At 39.6% G+C, this 11376-nt stretch overlaps 1 protein-coding gene across 1 annotated transcript; it reads right to left on the bottom strand.

The window, feature by feature from the left end:
* Positions 1-332: 332 nt before the first annotated feature.
* On the bottom strand, positions 333-9567 carry eaf2 (ELL associated factor 2). The gene is made up of 6 exons (XM_034203666.1): positions 9296-9567; positions 8701-8795; positions 8362-8498; positions 7596-7792; positions 6694-7017; positions 333-2184 (listed from the first exon to the last, which is right to left on the bottom strand). The coding sequence occupies exons 1-6, from the start codon at positions 9396-9398 to the stop codon at positions 2141-2143; spliced, it is 900 nt and encodes a 299-aa protein (XP_034059557.1). The 5' UTR covers positions 9399-9567; the 3' UTR covers positions 333-2140.
* Between the last annotated feature and the right edge of the window lie 1809 nt (positions 9568-11376).

The following is an 11376-nucleotide window of genomic DNA, read 5'->3' as shown; positions in this document are numbered from 1 at the left end:
CGACAAAATCATTATAAGCTTCACAAATGTAACGCAGTTGTTGTACTAATGTTGAATAGAAAATGACTGTTCTATTGTTTCTCTATTCTGATCCAACAAAGAAAAAAAGCTTGTGCCAACTATGAACCTAATCAAAGCACTTAATTTCCCCCTTGATGGGAACTAAATGAAATTAAAAAAAGGAAGGAAGCTTACGTCCAGGATATCCTGCAGTAACCGGGCGTAACCTCAGGGTCACTACGATCAGAAAAATGTTATGTAATCACAATAAAATCCACACATGGTTGCACAAAAATAAAAAATATACATATTGGGCAATGCAAAAGCACAAAAACTATTAAAATCTTTATTTTTCTAAAAAGAAATTACTCTCAAATAGTTTACAAATGATTCTCTGAGGCCACCGTTCTCCTTAAGGCTGAAACATTTTAAGACATCTTCAACACTTATCATTCAGCTGGGTAAAATAAAGGCTGAGACATAGACAGCAACTTCCTGTACGCTGAGTCGGGGCGCAGCAGGGAAATGGGGCTTGTGGCAAAACAAGAAGAAGGCCTACGTTATAAAGGAAAATAACAAAAAGGCACACCAAGTTCTTAAAGACTCGCATTGAGGTGCAGCGTCAAAGCATCTGGCTTGTTTTGCGCAATACAGTTCATACTAACTTCCAATTGCTTGGCTTTTGATATATATATAGAAAATATATTAAGCAATTTGCTGATGTTCGAGTATATTTTGAAAATATAAATAATTAGATTCAAGTATTGCAGGTTTAAAGCTACAAAGCATGACCCTCACTGAGTCAACTAAGCGCACTACTTCGCAAGAAATCAAAACTACTTATAAACCGAGATATCACAGCAATCAAGGTTTCAAGACATCTTACTTCTTAAAGCTGCAATGATCCATATTAATTATTACCGTACCTGAAGCAATAGCGAGCATTTTAGCGTGTTTCAGCTGATCGTTTTGGTTTTCTGGACAAACTCCGCTCTTATCGACCTTGTTCTAAGTCAAAAGAGGCAGCTGTGATATGCCGACATTACTTTAAATAAACGGTAAAGTGTCAAACAGAAGACGGACACTTTTAGCAAATAGCTGTGGGACATGTTGGGAGTGTCTAATGGCTAAAGAGCCAGATATATTCCTCAGGGGCTGGTAAAGATCAACACAGCTTTAGTAGAATACATATCGGACCAAAACTCTTCAGTTTGTTCACAACGCTACGCATGGATGATCAATGATGACTTCAGAGTGTGTAATGAAGAAACAGTTAGCTACAACTTTCTAGGTAGATAGTAGAAATGTCAATATGCAATTATTTAAATGTTTCTAGCTTCACATTTAAATAGTTTCTTGTCCTGCAGCTGGGTTTACAAAGAAAAAAGCTCTACATGTAACGTCACAACAAAAGTAGAAGATAAATATCGCTGTGGTTCATCCTGAGAAAAAATAATTACTACCTCCATTTATATGTCTGATGTTTTCAGTTCGGTTTGTTTTGTTAGCATTATTACAGAAAAGCTACTGGCATGATTTTTATTTTTGGCCTGGTCAGAGGTCTGCGCTCTCCGACTGCCAGCTATCAGCTATTACTATCAGCTGTCACGGATGAATGTTTCCCATCAGAAACGAAAGCAGCTGAACTGAAGCTATCTACAGAAATCTGACCTAAGGCACGACAAACTATCCTAATATTGCTAAGCTGAAATGCAGGAACTCCAGAGGTGGTTAGGGACCGAGTGATGGGGACATCCATCTGCACGACATACTGTAATCACCGCTGTCTTTCTGCCTCGGATATGCTCAATGTGCACCCAGTGAGATGAAACACTTGGTGTGATGGTTTGTTATCATTGACTGCTTCTCTTACACCAATCCCATCATGCCACTCTGAAATAAGGCATCCTTGTAACATACAGTTTTCACACCAGAAAAAAAAGATCACAAAGCAAAAAATGTGACATAAAAATAGAAGTTTGTTGGCGGCGAAGCAACAAAGGATATTTGCTAGCAGAAATGTGAATATGTCAAGGACAGAGTCCCGTATTAAAGGGAGTAAGACACTGACAGGTCTGTTCCCTGTTCCTTCACTCCTCACTGAAGATCCTACTGATGTCCAAACACGTCCTCAAGTCGTTCAGTCACTCTCACTGCCGGATTCACTCAGCTGGAGGTCACTCTCTGCAACACAGGTACGTAGCAAAATGAACAATGAGATTAAGATGCTTAAATACATGAGGCCGTCCAGTGTTGCCCCTACAGTAGGTTTACTGCTTTGGGGGGGGGGGGCATTGGGATATATATATTTTTTAAATCCTAAGGAGCAGAGAGAGGAGCTGTGGATTATTGTTATTGATTAATGCATCAGTGTTTCTTAGGGTCAAAAACACTAAACTCACAACTTAAAATGAAAGCGTTTAGTTTATTTAATAAAAGAGCACATGTTCAAAGTGCAAAGTGACAGTAGATATAGATTAGTTGCAAGTTGGTGCTGTATAGTGCTGCGTACCTGGACTCACATTCAGGTTCAGGTCCGGACTCAAGTCCAGAGGTTCAGGTTCAGGTCCGGACTTATAAGTCCGGACCTGAACCATGGCTTGTGTCAAGTTGTGTGAGTAACTAAAGTGAACTTATTGTGAGCTAATTATCAATTGAAAATGAACTCATAATGAACTCAAATTCAAACTCGTCAGGTTTATTGTGCTCCCTTCCAACTTGTGTCTACATTTCTCTACAAAGTACAAATGTAAAAAAAACACTTTTTGCCACTTAGTCTACAAATGACTTATGACAGCAACTACAGCAACTACTACACAGTTCAAACATTTACCAAACTAGAGTAACCAAACAGTCCCTGAGCTGACTGAGCCTAAATCCCTAAAACTTTGCTGAAAGGTAGAGTGTAGAGTAGACTATACGCATTACACTGTTACACACCTACTATACAGTATACACTGTAGTGACTGTACTGTCTGTACACCATGTCTTTTCTACAACTGTACATGTGTACATTATACAGTACATACATAGTGATGTACATACATACAATTTTGATACAAATGTCATACATAGTTAACTTAAGCATCTATCATCTATGTCAGTGCTTCTCAAAGTGTGGTCCGCGGACCACTGGTGGTCCGTGAGCAGTGCATGACATTAAGGATTTTGGGAGATGGCCCTGTGGGCCATCTAAGCTAATGTACAGATGGCCCTGAGCCCAGTAGAGATTGCCCTGAAAAATGCGCGCGGACGAAATGACGCACGAAGGGTTTGGGGGGCCTCACCTAGAACATTTAGATGTTTGCAGGTCTATGCTGTCTGGTTCTCTAGACTGAATTATAAGATGAACCACCACAATATTGTATTGTACAATTTCAATTGTATTCTTCATTTCACTTGTTTGTTTGTTCTTGTTTGTGTTTGCTCGCTTGCACGCCCTGCATAGCTATAAGAAACACTTAAGTTGTTGGTCAAGACACTTTCCATCTGATGAAGGCAAATGCCTTCCCAGATGTAAACAAGTAGAAAACATTACATTCAGTTATAACTACCAAAACAAACGTTATTTACACTATTATGGCCCCTGTTAAAAATGTTTGTAATGTTATCTACTGTAAGTTGGTCGAACGAATGCCTCCTCTGACCGATCAGACCCAAGCAGCAGTCGAGAGGAGCCGAACGCATCCGCGAAGCACACAACATGGCGACGTCAGAGTTCCCGTTAGCCGGCAAATCTAAATCTCTTCGGTCAAAATGTCCGGTCAAAATCATTTCCCTTTAGCGCAATACCACTTCAGTTGCGCCACTTATCTGACAGACAAGAAGAGTATGTGACACACAAGAAGAGTCGATTCTAATGTCTAACACGTAATGTGGAGAAAGAGATGTCCTGTATGGGTTGATTGTGCGTTGATCTGTTGGTAATGCCTCGGGGTTCCGGTGGGCATGTAAACAAATGCATAATGCTGCGCTATACTATGCGGCCTCACCCAGTTGCATAGCGACACTTATTGTTTAGTTGTCTTTCAATAAGCAGGTAGTCATATCATTAGCTAGAACTAGCTGGATCTGATCGATATGGACATAAACGCGAGTGAAGTCTAATCTGACGGGAGAGAGAGATCAGCTGCTGCTGACGAGTCGACACGCAGCTCTGCATGATCAGCGGTGAGCGGAACAAAACACACACTTCAGGTTAGAATATCACACGTAGCTATTTTAATGACCTCTCAAACTACCGTAACTAGTTATAGATATGTTTAGTTTTACTGTCGGGTCACTCATCACTGATCCACGAGCTGCATGATACTGGCATAATAGATTGCCCGATCGGGCAACCAGCAGGTGAGGCTTCATTGCCCGAGCTAAATACTAGATGGCCCCGGGCCATCGGGCGGTCCTTAATGTCGAGCCCTGGTGAATATATTGGTAAAATTTCACATTTGAAATAAATAAATACATTTAAGTTTTCCGCACTCTCGCGGGAATATCTCCGCAATGGCCACTTGTTTGTACCATTTTCAGGCGATTTGTAAAATACTATGTGTTTTTGGATATTTGTGGAGTTAGGTGGTCCGCGAGTGTTTTTTATGGGTTAAGTGGTCCTTGGTATGAAAAAGTTTGAGAAACACTGATCTATGTCACTCGGACAGTGAGGAGACTGTGGACTGTCAAGACTCAAGACACCATGTCTAAGCCAATCACATCGCTAGCTTCCCTTGACGTCACACAGATCTCGCGAGCAGTTGCGATATTTTGCGAGACTTCGTGAGTTCAGTAATGGCCGCCATATCAGAAGCCGACACGATGTTTTTCGTCTTTTCTCAGTGCAAATTTCTCGATCTATGGAAGGTTTTAGATGGTTTAGAACAAAAAGGAGAATATACGTAAGTGCTAGTTTTTTTGCGAGTCCAAGTACCGGTTCCCGACGTTCCGGTTTTAACCGGACTTGAACCGAAACTTTTTACAAGTCCAGTACCGGTTTGGCGTACCGGTACGCAGCACTAGTGCTATATATACCAAATTGCAACTAATCTATATCTACTGTCACTTATATATTTAAAAAATAATAATAATTAAAAAAAACTAAAAAATTATAATTTATTTTTTATTTTTTAAAACACCTTGAATTTCAGGGCGGGCGCGGGGCTCCGTTGGCGGGGAGCAGCGCCCCTCCAAGACAATGGTAGGGGAAACACTGCCGTCATTAAAACAACGTTATATTTGTACAATTTCTTCACTATTTATCTTGGTTTCATTTCACTGTTGTTTTATCCTCTTTCTTTATCTAAGAAAATATTCTGCTTAAATCCATTTCTGTTGACGTTTAGTTCTGTTTTCTCTGCCTTTTTTCCCCCCCGACTCATCTGTTAGCTTAAAGGTCACCTATCATGCTATTTCTAGGCAATAGCATAGGTCTCAGATATATAAAAATATATTACACACGGCATCTATTGCACGTCTGTCCGTCCTGGGAGAGGGATCCCTCCTCTGTTGCTCTCCCTGAGGTTTCTCCCATGTTCCCCTTTAAACTGTGGGTTTTCTCTGGAAGTTTTTCCTTGTACGATGTGAGGGTCTAAGGACAGAGGGTCTAAGGACAGAGGGTGTCGTTTTTCTCATACTGATATTCTGAACAATCTGTGCTGTTGTATTTGCTGTAAAGTGTCTCTACTGTAGGCTATTTTTATTATATGTACAGCACTTTGGCTCGACCAAAAATCGTTTATAAATGTGCTATATAAATAAAACTTGATTTGATTTGATATAAAAAACATGTCTATGAAGCGTTTTGCTCAAAATACAAAACAGATCACCCATTCTAGCCATGCCTCATATCCCTCTATTTCACTTCCTGTTTCTAAAGTGCTGATTTTGGGAAAAAGCTTTAAAAAAATAAAAAATGATAAAAATAAAAAGGAGGGTCTGAGCTCATGCGGGACCCGGCAGCTACCGTCTAAACTAAATGCTGCCGTGATGAAACGCCATATCATGGATTATCAAGGGTTCTCTCTGAAACAGTTTGGAGCTCAAAGGCTTTCTCTCTTGCCGGTTATACCACAAGGTGAGTTCCTTTTTACTTCCTGCTTCTTCACACACATGCTCTCCAGTACAGGTTAGCTCTGAGTGTTAGCGATGCTAATGTAAACACCGACCATATTACGTCCAGAACAGTCGGGCATTGTTTCTGATAGCAACGTTTCTGATTGGGCCGTGGGTCCACATTTCAGATATTACGTCATATCGGACGCAAATCTGGATCAGCTCCGTTGTAGCCCCGTTTTTAGAGATTTGGGTACGGAGGAAAAGAGAGAGGGTTTTGTTTTCTGACGCTGCGTGAGTTCCCTGACGCACCGGGGACACATGTTGATGTATGAAATACATCACAAAGTGCATTTTGCATGATAGGTCCCCTTTAACCAACTGATGTGTCTACAAGTGCTTTATCTTTATCTTAATAAAATAAAATGGTGTTGTTGAAATATATTAATTAGCTTCCCCCACCAGTTATTTTATCCTAGCATACATTTCAGACGGCATGTTAAATCTCCCACACATCAGACATTGCATTCCTCTCTTACTTACTGAAAATTGTTGTCACTGTTACCGTTATAAAAAGCTTGATAAGATAAAGACGCGTCTGGCTGAGAAGGAGTCAAACTGACTTTTATAGTTTTTCTGCCAAGTACTTACTGAGAGTGTTAATGAGTCCTCCTCCACTCTCCTGTGGGCGACTGTTGTTGGTGGTGCTGGTGGAGATGATGGGCATACTGGGCATGCTGGGCATACTGGGCATGCTGGGCATACTGGGCATACTGGGCATACTGGGCATGCTGGGCATAGTGGGCATGCTGGGGTTAACTGGAGCCGGGGGGGGAGGTGCTGCAGAAGTCCGCTCGTCATCAGAGTCGCTGTTGCTGGAGCTGTCGTCGCTGCTGGAGGACGAGGAGCTGTTGGAGTCCGAGGAGCTGTCGCCGCTGCTCAGCTGGTCCATGACCCGCACCTCCGCCATCAACTCTGCGATCACAGGCAAACAGAGATGAAGGAAATAACGTGATCCCAATTTACAGGAAAGAGAGTGCGCAAAAGAAATAAGATCAATGACTTAAAGGTTATAGCTCTCAGATATATACAGAGCCTGTCTCTGAAGTGTTTGAATCACCAAACAGATCATTGCAGCATTACCCATAATCCCCTCTGTTTCAGCCCTGTTTCCAAAGTGCTGATTCTCTGTCTGTTACTTTAGATGAAAATAAGGAGCCCCTCCCCACGCCCCTCTGAGAGAGATTTGGTTACAAAGAACTCAATGGTGCTCTAGGAGGAGATTCAGGTGATAAGGGGGGGGGGGGCTACCTTGGTTGCTGATTGGCTAATGGTTACACAAGACAAAACATCGTTATGACATCATAAAGTGGCCAAAATCTGATCAGCCCATTTTCAGACAGAAATGTGTTTATGTATAAAAAGACATGAAAAAGTGGATTTTGCATAATGGGTGACCTTTAAGCAGCATAACATAATTAGCTTGAACCATCAACATTTATGCTCAGGAAAGTCACTCTAATTGGAAGATATTTTTCCGGACACCACGTTACCTCTCTCGATGTCGTCCATGGGAGACGCCGGGGAGGTCTTCTCTTTGGGAGGAGAACTCTTGGAGCTGGTGGAAATTTTGCTGCTGCTGCTGCCGCTGCCGCCGCCTCCGCCGCCGCTGCTGCTGCTCTTCGGCTGCTCCTTCAGGCGACTGGTCTGCTGCTCCATGCGAGCTTGGATCTTACTGCTGCCCTCAGCCCTGGGAATGCACCAGATACATATACAGTAAGCAAAGGCATGTACAATGTTTCTTACACCATCTGCTGAAAATCTGGTACCATAAAATGTGAACCCAAAAGGTTTTGAACATTTGAAAAACCAGAAATACCTTTAAAATTGTATTCTTTGACAAAAATATGACGGCAAAATAGCATTATTTGGGATCTATTGCTCTGTTTTGGTGATAATATGCTTTTTTGTACAACAAAATAGTTTTGAAATTTCTTCCGGAAACATTGATTTAAATTTTTAAACGCATATATTTGTCTTTGGCATTATATCATTTCTTATTTTTCGGTGCTTGCGTTTTGTTTTTTTTTAACTTTGTACAGCACTTTGACACAAACAAGGACATAGTCATCATTTTATTGTGTCGCTTTTCTGATATGTTCACATTTTCACCTCATTAAAACATATTGAATCTGTAAATTAGCTTTATTTTTTAGATGTAAACATTTATGAAGACACTTGTATTCAAATAACAGATGGTCAAATGTCTCAAAAAGTAGAACAGTAATAACATACATTGAATGTCATTTTTGAACCCACCTGGTCTTCTTCACAGCTATATTGCTGTTGAGTTTCTCCAGTCTGTACTCTCCTGTGTCATGGTTCACAATGAGGATGCATTCTTTCATATACGGCCTCTTGGACCCCTTGAAGACCGTCACTGGAGCACTTGAACCCTAAAATGTTTAAATAACACAGGAAGGATTGTAACTGTTTACAAAGTCATAAGTCAGAGTCCCAGAGAGTTTCCCTCAGAGGGTTTTGACCAGACAACCAAAACATTGTATTACTAGATTTTCTAAATATCATACAATTGTTGATAATGTGTTAATGGCTAAGGCACTAAACACCAATGTATAATGCTCATCAATTACTGACCTCTAAATTGGGTAAAGTAATAGTGACTTGCTCTCCTTTGCCCACTTCAAGCTCTCCTTCACATGATGTATCGATGGAGGCTGGCTTGAAGTCATCTGTAAAAGAACAGAAAGTATTTGCACAATTTATACATTATTAGTGTGGTTATTTAACAACAGTTGCAAAAATATAAACAAAACGAAAGTGGGTCAACTATGCTGTAGTTGTGTACCGTCACCACCAGATGGCGGTAGTGTACAGATTGATGCAATGCTAACATTAGCTTACATTTTGACAGCTGGAGCATCAACGGCTTCTAATAGTTACGTTAACAAACGTATTAAGACGACAAAGAAGACACAGAACTGTCAACTTACTGAAACGGGAAGGTGGATTCAACAAAGACACAAGGCTATTGAAATCTGTCTAAATGTCAAACAGCTGCCTTCGTATTTTAAAGCAACAAAGCTAACTAGCATGTTACTGTTAGCTATGTATCTTATAGACACAAAGCTAGCTAGCATGCCACTGTTAGCTATGTATTGTATAGCCACGAAGCTAACTAGCATGCTACTGTTAGCTACTGTAAAAAGACAAGATTCAAAATCCCACTTACATCGCACCGTATGGTAGCCACTTTTAGGGTGTTTCTCAAACGTCTCTCCTAATTTCAAGACGTGTTCTTGATTGTCAAAGTTGGAGTATGTTGTCCCATTCATTCTGATTGTTTCATGAGCCGAAACTTTCAGCTATCCTTTTTTTATCCGATAACCATGTACGGCAGAGCCTTGAACACCTCTTTGGTACCGTTAAGTCCCGCCTACTCTTCGTTATGATTGGTCAAGTGGAGCGTTCCCCTTTGGTTGGACGTCTGTCAATCAAGATTTGATGATGATGGAGCAGCTGTAATGCAAGTGTTATGGTTAAAAAGAAATTGCATGAAAGAAAATCTACACAATAATTAACCCAATAACACATTAATCTCAATACTTTTTTACATGTTAAAATATATTGTATTTATTTTTATTCTATTTGATGAATATCAGTATACATTAGGATTCTAGAACATACATGATTATTAACAATCAATCAAATAATATTGGATTATACGGGATATTTGTAAAAGAAATGGGACTTTTTTTGGACATTTTTGGGAATATATAATACACAAATATTCAATTTACTAAGATTTATGTTTTTGAAAATGTTCAAAATATTCAACTTATAAAACCAGAAATACCTAAAATTATATTCTTTCAGAGAAAAAGGACGGAACAATTATTTTATTTGGATCTATTGCTCTGTTTTGAGACATGATATTTGATACTATGTTGTTTAATACTATAGACTTTATAAAAAATGTGTTATGTTATTGTTTCGAAATTTCTTCTGAACATTTTTAATTTTTACGCGCATATATTTTTCTTTGGCATTATATATTTTCTTATTCTTTCAGTGCTTGTGTTTATTTTAATGTTCAACCTATTATTACTCACTTTTTTATTTTCATTTTGTACAGCACTTGGACACAATTTAAGATGAAAGACAATTACCACCGTCTATAAATATAATTTCCAACCCTAGATTACATATTAACAAATAAAGGTAGCTCAAAATGAGTATCAGTGTCCATAGTAAATATAAGAATCTCGACCCACAGGTCCTAACACTGACCAACGCTGCTAACCTAATTACTGAATGATCCAGACTGGCTGAACCGCTGAAGGTCTGGCAGTGAGAGACTGATGAACTGCAGCAGAAACACTTACTGACTGACTTCAGCTCCACAGGCTGCAGGGTCTCTGAGTGAAAAATAATCTGTTTCCTTTCTTTAAACTGTTAATGATTCCTAAGCCTTAAATTCCTGCCCTCTCTGCACTTTACTGAGGCCATATGCTCTGCTGCCTTCAAGGATCAACATCTAAAACAAGGGGAATGTGGAGATTACACGGACGTATTATCACCAGTTTGTCACTCTGTGGTCTTCCTGTCCACGTAAACAACATGTTATGAGGGTGGGTGAGTAGTAAGGTATTGGAAGAAGATTGGTTTCGGAGACGCTAGGGATCATCTAAAATAGAAATAGGCAACAGAGTGGTAATACATAGCTCAAAGTGAAGTTCACAATTAGCCCACTCTTTCACCTTTGACCCATGACCTACAGTCTAGGGTCAGTTTCTTCCACTGCAAATAATGTAGACTATAGCACGTTTGGTTTCAAAGCGGTCATAAAGTAAAGTGTATAATACACGGAATAGATTTAAAGATGCATAATATATGTTAAATATTAAATAGTGTCCTCCTTTTTGGGGGGTTATGGAGGGCCACATACAAACAAAACATCATAATAATACAAATAATAATAAAATAGGATTATTGTATTTCAGGCAATACAAATAAATAAAACAAAAATAATTAAGCATGATTATTTAGTTTCATGCGATCTATAATAACATAACACAAAAAACAAAGTATTCATTTATTTCAGGCAATAATAAAATAAATAAAGAATTCGTTTTCTCATGTTTTGTGTGATTATAATCCTATTTTTTATGTATTCTAGTGCTGTGTAGACGGAGCTGGATGACAACAAGAGGAGTCCTGTTTCTCTGTATCTCTTGTGAACAGAAAGCAGCAGGGGTCTGTTTCCATGGACGAGGCAAACAGTGGCCGTCCTCCTCCAGAGCTATCGGTTAC

This window comes from Gymnodraco acuticeps, unplaced genomic scaffold, assembly GCF_902827175.1.
Source record: "Gymnodraco acuticeps unplaced genomic scaffold, fGymAcu1.1, whole genome shotgun sequence".
Classification (NCBI taxonomy): Eukaryota; Metazoa; Chordata; class Actinopteri; order Perciformes; family Bathydraconidae; genus Gymnodraco; species Gymnodraco acuticeps.
Note: the sequence above shows the minus strand (reverse complement) of the source record. Positions and strands in the feature narration are given on the sequence as shown.

What these genes read in the sequence shown, in the direction of transcription:
- eaf2 (XM_034203666.1), bottom strand. Translation starts at nt 9,398, where the DNA reads ATGAATGGGACAACATACTCCAACTTTGACAATCAAGAACACGTCTTG. An exon ending in TTACTTTACCCAATTTAGAG is followed by an intron (nt 8,499 to 8,700) that starts GTCAGTAATTGA and finishes TAAACATTTTAG; the next exon opens with GGTTCAAGTGCTCCAGTGAC. An exon ending in ATAGCTGTGAAGAAGACCAG is followed by an intron (nt 7,793 to 8,361) that starts GTGGGTTCAAAA and finishes GTGCATTCCCAG; the next exon opens with GGCTGAGGGCAGCAGTAAGA.